Source organism: Truncatella angustata (genome assembly GCF_020726525.1).
Source record: "Truncatella angustata strain MPI-SDFR-AT-0073 chromosome Unknown BKA67scaffold_10, whole genome shotgun sequence".
Taxonomy (NCBI): Eukaryota; Fungi; Ascomycota; class Sordariomycetes; order Amphisphaeriales; family Sporocadaceae; genus Truncatella; species Truncatella angustata.
Genome location: NW_025763390.1, coordinates 1,479,502 through 1,495,338, shown reverse-complemented (window position 1 = coordinate 1,495,338; position 15,837 = coordinate 1,479,502). Strand labels below are relative to the sequence as shown.

Genomic DNA, 15,837 nt, shown 5'->3' with positions numbered 1-15,837 from the left:
TGAAGTATTCTGAATTAAATCATATTTCATACGATGGTAATCTTTGATGCGTTGTTTGATCCCTACTTATCCATCCAATGTCATGGCACATTTAACCAAAAGATCCGTTGAAACGATGTAATGACTCCCGGATTATCCGGCTAATGCTTTTTTCCCTAACTAGTGTAGATATGAGAACCGCCCTATGCTTCGAGTCTCTAAATGACCAGGTTAAATCTCTTATGTTTACTTGACCATTACGCCTAGGAAAATTTATTTCGGTGTGTTTCCATTGATTCCCAAAACGTACCTTTAGTTGATCACTCAAAAGAAAATAGGCCCGATCGCAGAGCAGAATTCAAGACGTGTTTCGAAGTTGCAAACATTATGACGTCGAACTGAGCTTGGATCACAATTCTTCTCATCTGTAATGCTTCCGGTGACTGACCGAATATGGCATCAATAGTGGGACCCGGATAACTTGTTGACCGACAGTTGCACATCTGATCTCACATCTGAGAAGATTGACTGGTTGATATCAATATAAACGTGTGAATCAAAAAAAGCAAAAGACAGGTGGGCTTTTGCCATTCCTTTTGAAGAATTGATTCTAGGCTTGCACATTGCTGGATATTGGCTTTCTGTTACATTGTCATCAACAGTACGTGAGGCAGAAAAAAGCTCCCTACAGGGCCAGCAACCGTTCGCAAATTACCCGCATCGAACAATGAATGCCGTTTTCTGATGGTACTACGCTCTGACAAAGTCACTTGACTTTGTGGTTATTGATTAAGGATTGTGAAATGACTAGTCGTCAGGAATGTTGTTCGGCTATCGATGTAGAAAAAGCGGACCATCCAAATCATATTTTCTCCATGTAGGGGCCAGAGAGTGTGATGGCACAAGACTTAGTCTACTTCTCGGCTGCAACACGTACCAATGCAGTATGTAGAGTACCACCACCACCACCACTTCGATCACTGCTCTTCTCTTGCGATCAAGTAAAAGTATGGCAAATTCTGGAGAAATGAGGTTTCTTGTAGTGCCACTGAGATTACGCTTGGGTAGAGCATGATCGTAGATATTGAAATTATCTCCGTGAACAAATTGTCGTTGCCCGTTGGTATGGCGCGTGTGCATACCATGACATATGAAGTTAAGGCTATCAATCTCCTAACGATAAGACTAGTTGTTTTACATGGTCGCTAATGAGATGACTGCTTATTGGTGGAAACTGCTTGTTCCGGTTAAAAGCCCATGTGGTCTAGAGCCTGCGACGCGTGCGCTCCTAGGAAGCCTGTACTCGAAATCTTCCGCCCAATGTCCTTCGCGTATGGGACACTTGTTTCTAAGCAAGTTAGCCGCCTAATAGCACCGGATATTGTCCCCAAAGAGGAATAATATACGAAACGAGGACAAATCATGTGATCTTGGCTAAATACATATAACTGAGCCAAGCGTGCTCCAAAATGTTTTCTCCCCGCTGCTTACCCCAGCCAAGCCCTGTTACCCCATCTCTACCCCATTTCTGCCCCGGATTTCTCTCTCTCCACACGAGTCGTCCAGCAGTATGGCCTCAACGGTCGAGAAGGTCGGCGTCGATCGCATCGAAGACACATCTGATGCACCATCCGACAATGCATCTGGGCTTGCCGCCGCTTTTGAGCAGGGCAAAGACCCCGGCCTCAGTGCCGCTCACCTCTGCACCGAAGAGGACAACAAGCGCATTCTGCGCAGAACCGATATCTACATGCTCTCACTTCTTTGCATGGTCTACTTCCTCCAGTCGGCAGACAAGGGAATCATCGGTTTGACGGCCGTCTACGGTTTGAAAACGGATGCAAACCTTGTTGGCAACGACTATTCCAATATTGGTAACATCGGTTACTATGCCCAATTAGGTGTCCAGCCCTTGGCGGCCTGGGCGCTCGTCAAGCTTCGATACCGCCAAGTCTTGCCCGTCATTATCATCTGCTGGGGAATATCGGTTGCCGGTGGTCTTGGTGGTTCGCGCAGCTACGCCGGCCTCCTGGCATCCAGATTCTTTCTTGGAGCCTTTGAGGCTGCCGTTATTCCTCTTTTCTCGATCATCACGATCGCCTTCTACCGACGCTCAGAGCAGCCCTTTAGAGTCGCTTGCTGGTACAGCTGTTATGGGCTTAGCACCCTACTCAGCTCCCCAATCGTTTATGGTTTTGGTCAGGTCAAATCCTCCACTCTCTACCGGTATCAGATAGTCTATCTCTTCTTTGGACTCTTGACCATCGTCATTGGCTTTACCACATACTGGTGGGCTCATGACAGCCCCGGAGAAGCCCGTTACTTGTCCACTACGGACCGTCTCAAGGCTGTTGATCGTTTGAAGGCCAACCAGCAAGGTATTGTTTCGCACAAGTTCAATTGGAAGCAAGTCGGCGAGGCTGTATCTGAACCCAAGTACTGGCTGTACATGATCATGGTCATTGCCGTGAACGCCGGAGCTTCCGTCTCTTCAGTCTTTGGGTCCATCATTCTTCAGAGTTTGGCTGGTTACACTGCTGATCAAGCCGTCCTTCTCAACATGCCCTTTGGCGCACTCCAGTTTATTTCCATTCTCGGCGCGTCGTGGTTGGCATACCGCTTCAAGCGCAAGTCCCCTTTTTTGCTCGCACTCGTCACCATTGTAATTGTTGGAGTCGCTTTGCTTGTCGGTCTCCCCAAGACCGCAGCGAACAAGGGTGGTCTTCTCGTCGGCTACTATTTGATAGCATTTGTCTTCGCCATTAACCCTTTGCTCATCTCCTGGATGGGTGCCAATTGTGCCGGTCAGACCAAGAAAGCCATCTACTACACCTCATTCAACGCTGGCAACTCCATCGGTAACATCATTACTCCTTACATCTTCGACTCGAAGTTTGCTCCACAATACGTAAGTACATGCGTTGAATTTGTTGATGTAAGCTTATAGCTGACATTATCTAGGTCAATGCCCTCAAAGGCATTTTGGCTATTTGGTGCGTCCTCTGGGGCGTCGTTATTCTCCAAGTCGTCCTCATCACGTGGATGCAGAAGAAAAAGCAGGACCAGCGCGAAGCAGCTGGTCTTCCAAGAGACTTTATCGACTACTCTATGGATGACGCGTTTCACGAGGCCGGCTCCGAGATCCACGGCGAACTGGGTCTACAAGATATGACGGACAAGGAGAACCTTTACTTCCAATACTTGTTGTAGTATGAGGGTTGTGTTATCGCGTTGACCCGAACTGTATGTCATGGGTCCTGACTCGGGCGAAGTAATTGATCCGATTTTGTGCTTGAAGCGTTCGTTGTACTGTCTAAGCGTTATACGTAAACTTTTGTAAGAACAATTAAATAGTTAGACTACTTAAAACTGCATGTTTGCCAGTCCTGGTTTGCATCAAATAACCTTAGCAGAAACTGGTATAACATGCGTGAACCCTCTGTTTTGGCTTCACGTGCGCCAAGGACTTTTTGCCCTTCATCTAGCACAGAGTATAATAGCTCTTATTTCCAGAGCCTCTAGTCTTGGAATCGCCGTACCGAGAACCATAATCTATATCCACCATCATGGTATGGAGAGTATCAGTAACTGCACCGAGGCTTGTATCACGCCAACTCAGGTCTCCACACCACCATCGCAAGACAATAGCCTCTTGAGAGACTTCAGTTAGTGTGAGTCAATTGAATTACATAGTATGTTAAAATTTCAATATCTAATATGGTTATCCTGTCTGTCAACAACAGCATGATAACGCGCCTTCATGAAGTTGAGTAATTCGAGCAAGAATTACTCAATATAAGACAAGAAATCATTTAATATAAGTATGGTAATGCTCAGACGTATTTATGTATAACGTGGTACTTGCCCCATTGCGGGCTCTTAAGCTAGCTATTATGATAGCTACAAGACCCCGCTTACCACGTGTTAGATGTTACTTATGGTCTATCATTGGCTCAACTACTAATGATCTATCGACCCCGATCTTATACTTTCGTCTTGCGCAACCGAGATCGAATCAAGATTACCTAGATCGACTTAGCCGCATCCAACCTGAAAGTTAAATCCGCCTCAACTGTTATTCACGGGCCGTTCTTGCTTGCCCGGGCCCGCCAATAATATGTGCTAGTAGCCATGCAAGCTTGTTGTCCTATGCAAGCAATGTGATAGGCACGACTTAGACGATGAGGTTGTAAGCGATCACAATCTTATGTGTTTATGCGCTGAAGAGGAAAGATCTGTCTCTATTGTACTCTAATCCCGGATTACCGGCTTGCTATACCTAACCAATGGTCACGTAGTCGTTATAGAGGTAATAAGAAGTCGCAACTGTTGACTCCATACACATTCGATAATGTACGGCACCAAGGAACTTTCATTAGGATGAGCTAATTTATCAAGCCAGTTGCAAAGTGCTGTGATGCAGGCAGATGAATAATCACAAGAGCAAGTAACTTTGAGCACCCCGCATCTTGTTTTTAATTCCAACTTATGGCCGACGGGCATGAACATAATTAAGGTTCTTACGCCATTATAAAACTACAAACTCCAGCTCGGATAGTTCCGCTGCCACATAGACCCTCAATAAGCATACTCTCTTGGTTCAGTATCAAGCCTCGCGACCAATGTCTATAAATACCCAACTTCGACCGTCCCCAGATTATCCTGGAGAATTGTCCTTCACCATCTTACCAACAATCAGTATTTCCACTCAACTACAATCACGCAGACGCTTCAACATGGCTGACTCGAGAAGAGTAAGTCAATGAATGACATTGTTTCCCACTTCCCACACGACAGACAAAATTCTGACATCACTGCCTGCTACAGAGAGTTTCTTTCACCTACAATGGTCCTCAGGAGTATTTTGACCTCGGAGACAAGGTCAGAAAGTAAGTCGTCATCATTGATTCTCAAAGAGCCTCCAGAAGCAGTGCATCTAACGTGATGGCCCTTGTCCAGACTCATCCAGGATGACACCGGCACGGAGAACTGGATCGCTACCAGGTCGCTCCCTCCCTTCGAACATCCCCCGTAAGTGATGCTCGATTGCATTTGCCGTCCCTCCCCCCCCCCCCCACTCTCTCTACATATTTCACACTATGTACGTTGTAGCTGACTGCTCGTGTTCTTGCACGGGAAAAGGCCCATGTCTTCCAAGGCCATCGACGAGCTCAAGAAGATGCCTGGGGTCAAGGTTCAGGATGTAGAGCAGGACGATTAGATCAGTCCCATCTTCGCCATCTGATCGGAGCAGGGCGATAGGCAGGCGGTGGAGCTCCAGTTGGTCGTGTTGGGATGTTTATGATTTGGGACCTCGTCCACTTCGTCTGAAATCCTGAACAATAAAAACACATCGTCTGTAAAAAGTCACAACATGGGTGTCTACACTTTTGTGCATAATCGACAGGAGTCCCGTGGTCACAACAGCCTCTTACCAGTGAGAACACATGCTGTTATCCTATATCGTACCCACCCCGTGACGTCCTTCCTAACTTTGCCTTGACGCGCCCAAGTACCAACAGCCCTATTCTACATCGAAGCAGTCGCGGCAGCAGCCGAACTACTCCCCGCCGCGGCAGCAGCAGCGTTGTTGTTACTCCCCACACCAGCAAAATGCAGATACCAGATCCTCAACGCGGTAACCACGGCCATGACGGCTCACCTCTCGCCGGGCTCCCCGGAGAGGCCACTGCCGAGGAACTGGAACTTGAACGACTTGGTGAGGCTCCACCCGGAGTGCCAGACCCAGGCGGCCACGACCTCCCGGCCATCGCTGGTGGCGCCGTGGGCCCTCGCCTTGGGCACCAAGGCGCACCAGCTTCCAGCCGCGGCGGTGCTCGTCCATCTCCCTGACCTCGCCGCCGCGGCTCTGGCGCCACTCGAAGTTCTCCCTCCTCCCGCCGGCGGCGGCCACCTCGACGGAGAACGGGTACGTGACCGTCTTCCAGGCGACGTTGGTGCGCATGAACTCGCTGGAGCTCTCCTGGCCCAGCCCCAGCGGCAGCGGGTCCGTGTCTGAGGGCCTGCTGTGCAGCACGATCCCGAGGCTGCCCGACCAGCGGTTGTGAGTGCGTACGGCTTAGAGAGACCGGTCGCGCGACTCGCCCAGGTGGAAGGTCATGCTGAACTTCCACTGGTAATAGATGTTGAAGGAGGGCGGGAACTGGCGGCTTGTGTGGGGTGCTACCTTGATGTGTGATGGATGTGACGGTGGTGCCGCGGCTCCCGCTGCTTGTTGTTGTTGTTGTTGTTGTTGTTGTTGTTCTTGTTGGTATGGCTGCGCCAATGGTGTGGTGTTGGAGGTGCTTTCCGAGTATGCAGGTGGTGGTGGTGCGCCATCATCCTCAGTTGTATATTGGTGCCCTGCTTCTTCTGCTTTGCCCAAATCGGTTATGTTTTGTTGTTCGTTTTATACGACCACAAGTTGTTTACGTGCAAAGGCAGAATTCCAACCCGAGATCACCGCTCTTATATGGGAATTGCTACTAATGGCCTTTCAACGCAAGCAGGCATCACCATCCTCCGGTTTCCTCTCGGGGGCTCAGCGCACCCACTGTTATGTCACTAGCAGCCCGTCGTGCTGATTCAGCGCTATGCCAAGATAGGTGAAAACATGTACTCAGGTATACGGTATGATATGCTATGTAAATGTTATTAGTCAAATAAAGCCTGTCGGGAAGCTGAAACCGTGAGTACTGGCATGGCTTACTGCTGTCGCGGGTATTGGAGGATTAACGAAACTTCTCAATGAGTAAGTGGAGTTTGTCTCTTCACCCAACTAGTGAACTTTTGGCACCCTAGGTTAGCTGTGTAGGAACTTGGTGAAAAGAGGTTTGCAAGATTCTGGGCACTCGATAGTCCCCGTTGAGTTAGAAGGCCCAAGCTTCTAGCTGTAGAGCGGCCAAGCATTATCCGGTTGTGGGTCATTGCGGCAGTACGTTTGTACCGCTCGGCGAAGGCGCCAAAAGTGTGTAACAGGGAGGTTATCCATGGTTATACAATGACATTATATCGGAGCGGCTAGGAAGAAGGACCTTTTTGATACGAAGAAGGTCTCTAAGCCTAAAGCGGCTGTTAGCTGACTCACACTTTCTAAGGTGTTTACTTACAAAGAACAGTACTTTAGCATCGGATCCACTAAATGCCCACATGCTAATTTTAGGTGAAGTCTTCTGTGATTCCCGCCTGTCGTGAATCCGAACGGGGTCGCGTTTTCATAGTAATTGCAATAGTGGCGATAATTTGTGGTGTTATGTTGATATCTAGCTAAATTCAACCAATCGCTTGTAGACCTGCATATTACTAGTTCCTCTCAGACGTTTATTGCTTCGTGTAGGCAAAGCTACAGGTTGCAGTATTAATTGGGGTCCTTATAATGGCCGAGGAGGAGTTTCTAATGAAAGTATCCCCGGTTCCTTAATATTTGGTCTACTAAGAAAGCCAAAGACTGAGGGCTTTGGGGTATTGTTGATAAGTGATCCTCCTCTTGCTGCGATACTGTGAGCTAACTCTGCTTGAGTAACCTTTTGAGCAGTAAGACATTTCTTAGTCTGTGTCGACTATTCAGTATTGCACTGTTGTGGCCAGGACTTGGACCTGTTTTTGACGAGACCATGAATAGAGAATCCGAGACGGCAAAGAGTCCCATAGTCTGCCTATTCAAGGTGATAACGGCACCTCGAACCTTGTTCTTTGCTGTGCCATCCTCTGTGCAGTTTAGCTCGCCTTCCCCCAGCGAAATGGGCGGCCAGATCTTGCTCAGCTCGGTCCATACTGGCGGATCCGATGTGCTGCGTTGGAGAATATGCTTTAGAATTCTATAACCATTAGCGGTAAAATTCTAATCTTTTCAGTTATCAGAGCTTATTCCTTATATAAGAGTTTTATTTTTTATATCTCCGTAAGCCGTAATATAGTCTTAAATATGGCCATAAATAATTGTCTTCAGTAATGTTCCTGCTAGCCCAGAGATAGCTTTATATTTGTTAATAAAGAAAGAGTTAAGAATAAAGTAATAAAAAAGGGAAGTTAATAGTAAGTTAATAATTACTTAAATCGACCTAGAGAATCTTGCTAATCTTTCTATAACTACTTTTTACCACTTCATTTAAATCATTACGAATATTTCAGTATGTTGAAGTAGTGAGTGTTGGCGGTACTATTGCAGCAAAAGGACTCACATATTGAAGCTGCCCTGCGAGTGACCCCGGCCGCAAGCCAGGCAACGTTCACAAAACCTCTAATTTTGAACCGGTACTTCCCCCACTGCTCTCTCTAACCCGCCATACCATGTAAGAGCAAGTTGAAACTCATGCGCGCTAGAACACGATGATCTTTCACACACCAGCCGCACTTGATGCGAGGATACATCTAGACTTGAGTGGGGGCGCAAATGTACTCGGTCCAGCTTATATTTGTCAGTTAATGATGGGCCATCTTGCAAAAATACCACCCCTATTGATTAAAAAATAATAACATAAAATTTATTGATAATGAGATCATTATTAATTAAAATAATTAATTATCGTGTATTTTAAAGATTCTTAATTGTAATAGTAAAATATTTTTAAATAATTGTTATAGTATAGGTGCGACGCCCTTCTATCGTGTAGTGTAATTGCATTATTGTAGACAACCTCCGCGACATACACTTTTGGCGCCTTCGCCGAGCGGTACGCACACGTATTGTCATAAAAATATTTAAAGATTAGATTAAAAAAAATATGCTTTAAAAGTTATATATTGATTCTACCCCATATGTCTTAATCTTAAGAATCAAAGCTAACTTATAAGAAAGATGTACTTTCATATTTATTATAGTTGTGCCGCGTGTACAATATCTTGATCAAGCTGATTGTGCCCTGGAGGCGCTGGAAGGAAATCTGTTGTGGACCGAGTAAATTTGTGCCATAACCGTATCACAACTATGAAATACATACCCCTGTATTCGTTGCTACATAAATTCGGTGCTATCGCAGTCATATCAGGTAAGATCTTCATCGTTAGGTTAGCGGCCTCTTTTCAGTACGGATAACTCCGCATTAAGGCGCTCTCGGGGCTTAGGAAATATCCGTCTTCAGGTGACGTAACAGGTCGATACTCGGACTCGAGATGGTGCGACTACGAAAGTTTTGAGATAATCTCCTATGTCAGTGTATCAGACCGTAGTAGAGTCGATCACGAATCTAGTCCAGGTATATAGCCACCAACGTCTGCTTTCGCTACATGATCGAATCCTCATTTTCATTTACTTCATGAGCAGTCAAACAGCCCCTCGTATTCTACAATATGAAACAACCGAACCCTGAGCGTACCCCGATACTTCTCGGTCAAATCGATACCGATAATCATATTGCGACAACAGTCAGCCTATTCGTGATTCTGGTACTTATCTCCCAACTCACCGTTAGAGATTGCCATGTCTTACCTTCAATAGCTGGTGGTTCACCGCATCGGCATTTCTGTCTACCGCCTATATTTTCATCCACTCCGCAAATTTCCTGGACCCCGCTATCTGGCGGCCACGGAACTCCCATATCTGTATCGAAATCATCTAAAAGGTGACTGGGTCCGTGATATGGTGGGACTACACCGAAAGTACGGACCCGTTGTCCGCATCGCACCGAATCGTCTCGCTCTTGACGGCTCCATCGGCTGGCCCCAGGTTTTTGCTCACCGTGGTGCTAACCAGGACGAGTATGCTAAAGTCCGTGGATTTCTGTTTCCGGGGGACCACGAAGCCATAATTGCGGCACCCCGCGACGTCCATCGACGTCAACGTCGGCAACTAGCACATGCTTTTAGCGATGGAGCCCTAATCGAGCACGAACCCCTTATTTGCCATTATGTTAGTTTGCTGGTCCAGCAACTTGCTAAGCGGGCTGAGAACAATGAGCTTATAGATATAGTGAAGTGGTTGAACTTTACGACTTTTGATATAATCGGGGACCTGACTTTTGGCGAGTCGTTCCATAGTCTCGACAACAGCGAATATCATCCTTGGGTTCTCACTATCTTTGAGACCATCAAGGGAAGCGCTATGGGGCGCTTTTTCGCCGCGTATCCAATCGTACGGCCTCTTGTGGTGCTGTCAATGGGAGCAGATAGGATCAAGAAACTCCAAGAACACCAGATATTTTCGAAGGAGAAGGCAAGGGCTCGTATGGCAGCCGGCGCAGAACCAGGTCGTCGTGATTTCATGACGTACATGCTCAGGGACACTCGCAGTGGTGAGAAGGGATTGACAACTAACGAGATTGAGATGAATTCGCCAATTCTTATCACAGCAGGGAGCGAGACCACAGCCACAGCTCTCTCAGGATTCTTTTTCTACTTGGTCCAGACACCATCAGCATACGATTATTTGACGAAAGAGATTCGTTCCGCATTCAGAAATGAGGATGAGATCAATTTGCGCAGCACATCATCGCTCCAATATCTGCAGGGCTGCATTGAAGAAACCCTCCGGTGTTATCCACCGTCGGCCGAAACTCCACCGCGAGTCTCTCCAGGTGGTGAGATTGATGGGCGCTACGTTTCCTCTGGTGTAAACAAGCCCCCCTTTCCGTCTTCCTTATTCCGTTTTATTTCAATTTGCAAGGTACCTGGCAGCTGATTTTGATACTGCAGACTATCCTCTCTGTCTATCAATGGTCTACTTTTCGCAACCCTCAAAATTTTAGGGATCCGGACTCTTTTAGGCCTGAACGTTGGTTGCCAACATCGCATCCACTGCACGATGTACGGTTCGACAATGATAATCGATCTGCCTTTAAACCTTTTAGCGCCGGCACCCGCGATTGTATTGGGAAGAAGCTAGCTTATTCTGAAATGCGCCTCATCATCTCTCGGATTCTTTTTCGCTTCGATTACGAAATAGCGGAAAGTCAAGATGACTGGCACACATCTCAGTTAGTCTTCGTCATCTGGGACAAAGGCCCTCTAAAAATCAAGTTAAAACCTCGGACCATGACTGAGTAGAGCCTGAGTAGAAACGGATGGAATTAACGCGGACGCGTTACCGCTTAGAGGTGCACCAATGGAAGACGTCTTGCTGGCAAAGGATGGGTCCTTCCACACAGGAAAACAAAACAGTTGCTCTAGGTTTTATTGGCATCACTGTATTTCTCTTCTCTTCTTCTCGACGAGTTTCTTGAAGGTGTAATTGAGTAACACTTTTTACAGCATGGAAGGTTGCTAAATGGTGATTACACCAAGAGAAAAGGAAAGAATAGAAATGTCTGGAATAGAAGATGCGTCTGGCTCAGCTCCATTTCAGTGTAATCACTACTCCGCTGCAGTGTCAGAATCGAGCCAGGAGATGCCACCGAACATCCAGCGTGAAAATAATAGCTAGATTGGAATCTTCGAGCAAGATTACTTATAAGAGAGACCAAGGGACTGAGTTTCATGCTTCTCATTCAACCATTACGATACATGTGTATCAATCTTCCTCAATGAGTTCAGCGGATTTTTGATCTTCAAACATCATGCATGGTGAGCACCGGGCATGAGCTTCGACTGTGGGCAACGACAAAATTAATGTGGCAATTGCCTTCGTGCGAACTTGTTTTCATTCAGTGATTGTTTGAGGAGAGAACAACCTATTCGCCAAACCAGACATTTCTAAAATTCTGGTAGGTATACAAACGTGTCAATAACTTCAGGTTTGCTGAGCTCTGCTTATTAAACATGGCCTCGGATAAATCAGTATTGCATTTTGTCTCAGTACTGCGGTGCGCTATATTGTGAAAATAAAGCTATTTTGTAAATCCTAAGTTACATTACAACGCGTCTTCAAACCCTATCCTTATGAGTCCTGTGTTTGAAGATAAAATAATAGGAGCTGGTTTCAATCGAAAGCCTGCCTCCATCAGTGAGCAATAAGCTACCATCGAACGAAGGCGCCAGCTTTGCCAAGCAGATAGAGTACTACACCAGCAATGTCTGAGGTGGAACCGGCCCTACCCGCTGGGGTATTAGATACAGTAATATGATCCATTGGCAGAAACGCCGTCATCTCGCTCGGATATAGGCCAGGAATAATAACATTGCTGCAAATATTCCATGAAATTAGCATAGTGCATAACACTTTGCCGACATGTGCCGCTGCCGCTTTACTCGCCGAATATACCAATCCCGTCAGTGCATGACGTTCAATGCCAGAGATAGAGGAAACTGTCATGATCTGGCTCGCGCAGAAATCATTTGCATCAATATCGACAGCTTTGTCACGCTGTTGTCGATTGGTGGAGTTGTCGAAAAGCTTCTCCGCCGGCCAGCCTCTCTTTATGTTTCCTCGATGGAGCAACGGCAGGAAAGCTGCAGACACGCCAATAACACTTGCAGTGTTGGTGTGCAATACATCTTGGGTGGCTTCGTGGGCACAAAGTAAGCCATGAGAGAAGTCGTCGATGTTATGCGCTGACGTAGGATCATGAAAAAGGACTCGCCCGTCCAGCATTGTTGACAAGACAATCGATATGCCCCGAGTCCTTCTCAAGAAAGGTGACTGCCGCGTTGACCGAACCCTGCGACGTAACGTCACACGCCAACGGTACCACATTTTGTTGTCCGCAGTCCAGCGTTTCGACAGCTGTCTTGAGACGATCAAGATCGCTCTGCGTACCCGTGATGGCAGGACCTGATCGACACTTTGGGTTTGCTATTGCGCCATGCTAACGGCCCATCCCGGAAGGTCCGCTGGTGACCAATGGCAGAGCGAGCAGTGTACGAATGCGGCAGTGCATCCTCACTACAAATGGAAAGCAAACTTAGGTGGACGGGTCGACATTCAATTATGATAGCTTCGTTCTCCGTCAGGTTTTGCCGTGGTGATTATTGGGGGGGGGGGGCACTACCTCATTCACGCAAGGACTTATTCAACAACCCGCTTGGTTTCACCACATTGCATTGTTCTTGTGTATATATATGTTGGGACCTGTAACTCTACATTCAACGTTTACAAGCACATCAGATGCGACGTATGCCACTTGCAGCCAGTGCTATTGGCATACAATCATTCAGCGCAAGCCTATACGCGTCCTGTTTCGTTTACCATGATGCGTGGATACTCGCAGGACTCAACTCCTGGACATCAACATGGAATGTGAGCGACCGATCCCCTTTCCATGGTGTTCAACAATTCTGGATATGAACAGCTTTCGACCGTCCGGCCAGGGGTTCTAAGATGACACCAGAACCGAAAGTCGAGATTGATCGTGAAAGAGCTCAAGCCAAAGTACTGCGTAATCTAAGGCAAAAGCGGCGTATCGACCGCGGGTATCCAGACCAATGGCATTTTGCAGTAGATACTATGATCATGCCATCGATAGCCAGCTTGAGTGGTTGTGATCATCGAAAGTTGTTATCAAAACGCTTGAATGTGTAGCCAATAAACGGCAAGCTCATTTCGGGGGTATCTTCGGGTAGTTTGCCAGAAGCAATAACTTGAGCCCTGAGGACAGTGGCATTGTCAGTCTGATCAATCTCGTCGGTCGGGAAGTAGGTTGTGTCAATCGCTGAGGTGAGACGCGGCTCGAATGGCGCTCGGATGCGTCTGAGGCTATCGAACTCGACTCCCTGGAAGAATCGATGCGTCTTGAGCTCCTGCGCACCGCCACGACCCAGACGGTTTTCAGTGTTGCAAATGAGACTGTTGCGAGGTTAGTATGAAATTGTTTGCAAAACAAGCATGGCGAAGGGGGACATACTTTCGGATGAGGTCCTCAGCTTCGCGGCCGAGGGTGATGTCGTCGGGGAAGTATAGAGACTGCCTCCAGTTGACGATCTTGCGGTACGTGTCGTGGCTGTCCTCGGCGCAGAACGGCGGCCAACCCACCAAACACTCGAACATGATGGTTCCCAGTGACCACCAATCGCAATCGAATGAATAACCTTGACCGGTGAAAATCTCTGGGGCAATGTAATCGGGTGTACCGACAGTCGAGTAGGCCATCAATCTACGCGATCGTCTCCAGTCGTTGATCTGCGCTCTGTTAGAGACAGTAAGGTTGATCTGATCGATGGCGATGGAGCTTCTGTCTCTGGGGCGGTTTGATTTGCCCTGGAGAAGCTGCTGGTAGTAGTTGTTATCGTGTAGCTTGTGGAAACCGGTCGACAGGCCAAAGTCTGTCAACTTGACGTGGCCACCCCGGTCCAGGAGAATATTGTCCGGCTTAATATCACTGCATTCCAGGTTAGCAAACCTTTTGAGGGTTCTTCTTCTTCTTCTTTTTCCTCGGTGGGAAAGAATGACCATACCGATGAATAAAGCCCAGTTTATGGACAGCCTCGATCGCTAGCACGATCTCTGCAATATAAAACCTTGTGATGTCCTCGGAAAAGATCTCGTATTTGATAAGCATAGTCATCAAGTCACCACCAGGCAGGAATTCCATCAACATATACAAGAAGCTGGCGTCCTGGAAGGTGGTGAAGAGTTTGACCACCCAAGGACTGTCAGACTCGGCCAGAATGTCACGTTCAGCACGGACGTGAGCCAGCTGGTCCTTCTTGAACATCTCAGTCTTGATCAGAGACTTCATAGCATAGACCTGGTTGTCGGCTCTCTTCTGCACCAGCTTGACTTCGCCGAAGGCACCTTTACCGATAATCTTGATGGTGCTGTAGTTCTCTGGCTTGTCCTTGGTACGCAAGAAACGCAGGTATCTGGCCTCTTTCTTGCCTCCGTTCTGCCAGATCTGCTCGCGCCTCGACGGGGTCTGGTTGGGGTCGTTCAGCTTCTGTTCCATCTCGCTCTGTCGGAGATTGCGTTCACGGGCACGCTTGACGCTGTCCTTGAAGAAGTCGGCAGCCAACTGGGAGCACTTCTTCTGGTTGTTGTTGGCATTATGGCCGTATTTCTCGGGGTTCCGTTCGGGGGCGGGCTGGAAAACGGGGCCCGGTGCGACAGACTGGGAAGGCATCGGGTTGCTGTTGTGGTTGTTGTTGTATGCATCGCGCTGCTGCTGGGAGTTGGAGCCGGCGGTGCGAGGCCGTTGAGCGGGAGAGGCTCCCCGGGCACCGTAGGGAGAAGCGCGGCCGGCGCCACCGAGGTTCTGGTGGGAGAACTGATGAGCCAGACCGACATTGGGATCGTTAGTGCCCGGAGTGTTGGACCTGGGTGCGTAGCCCGAAGCACCAGCACCGGCACCAGCCCCGCCGTACTGGGCCTGACTATAGTCGGCACCACCCTGGGGCTGGTATTGTTGGTATTGGCCCTGTTGGAAGTAGTTGCCACCTTGGGCGGGGTAGCCGGCGCCGTATTGCTGCGAAGGGGCCTGAGGTTGTTGGGCCATGCCTTGCTGCTGGTTAGGGTAGACAGGTTGAGGGAAGCTAGAAGGGGTTGTGGGATAGGTTCGATCGGCGGCTGGGAGACGGTCGCCGTTGTTGCCAATGTTGAGGTAGAGGCGGCTGTTGGGGTTGTTGGGATCCATGTCGTCGAAAGCCGAATGACGGTCTTACTGCCACGGGTGGTCAAGCTTCTGCTTCTTCTTCTTCTTCTTCTTTTTTCTTCTAGTTGATGCGATGCGGCACGAGGTTGAACAGGGCACAGACGGCGATTAGAGACAGCAGCCCCGTTGCTGGCAGTCTCGAGCTAGAACTTGAAGCAAGGGATGCGCAATGCGGTTATGCCAGCATCGACTCGAAAACAGGTCTTGAGGCTGTGATCAGAACCTTCAGCTCGGTCAAGTGCTGAAGTGAAGGATGGGGACAGGAATAGGGATAGGGATAGGGACAGGGTCGGTGGCAGGGTCCCGAGGAGGGGATCAAGAGACGGGGACTGGATTGCGGGCCGTTGATAGTTGCAAGTCAAGCTCTAAGCGGCCTGCAGTCGGAAGACGATGGGCCCTGATC

The 15,837-nt window shown here is 48.2% G+C and overlaps 5 protein-coding genes across 5 annotated transcripts; 3 read left to right on the top strand and 2 right to left on the bottom strand.

Annotated features, from left to right (window-relative positions):
- Positions 1–1,424: 1,424 nt before the first annotated feature.
- BKA67DRAFT_583554 (major facilitator superfamily domain-containing protein) lies at positions 1,425–3,506 on the top strand. Its single transcript, XM_046104081.1, has 2 exons — positions 1,425–2,887; positions 2,941–3,506. Exons 1-2 carry the CDS (start codon positions 1,550–1,552, stop codon positions 3,187–3,189), a joined length of 1,587 nt encoding a protein of 528 aa, XP_045952726.1. The 5' UTR covers positions 1,425–1,549; the 3' UTR covers positions 3,190–3,506.
- A 1,209-nt stretch (positions 3,507–4,715) lies between these two features.
- On the top strand, positions 4,716–5,200 carry BKA67DRAFT_664063 (uncharacterized protein; the record flags this gene model as incomplete). Its single annotated transcript, XM_046108308.1, has 4 exons — positions 4,716–4,733; positions 4,807–4,868; positions 4,939–5,010; positions 5,122–5,200. 4 exons carry the CDS (start codon positions 4,716–4,718, stop codon positions 5,198–5,200), a joined length of 231 nt encoding a protein of 76 aa, XP_045952725.1.
- A 3,858-nt stretch (positions 5,201–9,058) lies between these two features.
- BKA67DRAFT_696098 (cytochrome P450) lies at positions 9,059–11,413 on the top strand. Its single transcript, XM_046109337.1, has 4 exons — positions 9,059–9,173; positions 9,242–9,363; positions 9,416–10,525; positions 10,609–11,413. Exons 2-4 carry the CDS (start codon positions 9,268–9,270, stop codon positions 10,957–10,959), a joined length of 1,557 nt encoding a protein of 518 aa, XP_045952724.1. The 5' UTR covers positions 9,059–9,173; positions 9,242–9,267; the 3' UTR covers positions 10,960–11,413.
- Positions 11,414–11,765: 352 nt separating this feature from the next.
- On the bottom strand, positions 11,766–12,441 carry BKA67DRAFT_583544 (uncharacterized protein). The gene has a single exon (XM_046104080.1). It carries the CDS (start codon positions 12,161–12,163, stop codon positions 11,867–11,869), a length of 297 nt encoding a protein of 98 aa, XP_045952723.1. The 5' UTR covers positions 12,164–12,441; the 3' UTR covers positions 11,766–11,866.
- An 891-nt stretch (positions 12,442–13,332) lies between these two features.
- Positions 13,333–15,416, bottom strand: BKA67DRAFT_541189 (kinase-like domain-containing protein; the record flags this gene model as incomplete). The annotated part of the gene is made up of 3 exons (XM_046100885.1): positions 13,333–13,633; positions 13,692–14,155; positions 14,187–15,416. 3 exons carry the CDS (start codon positions 15,414–15,416, stop codon positions 13,333–13,335), a joined length of 1,995 nt encoding a protein of 664 aa, XP_045952722.1.
- Between the last annotated feature and the right edge of the window lie 421 nt (positions 15,417–15,837).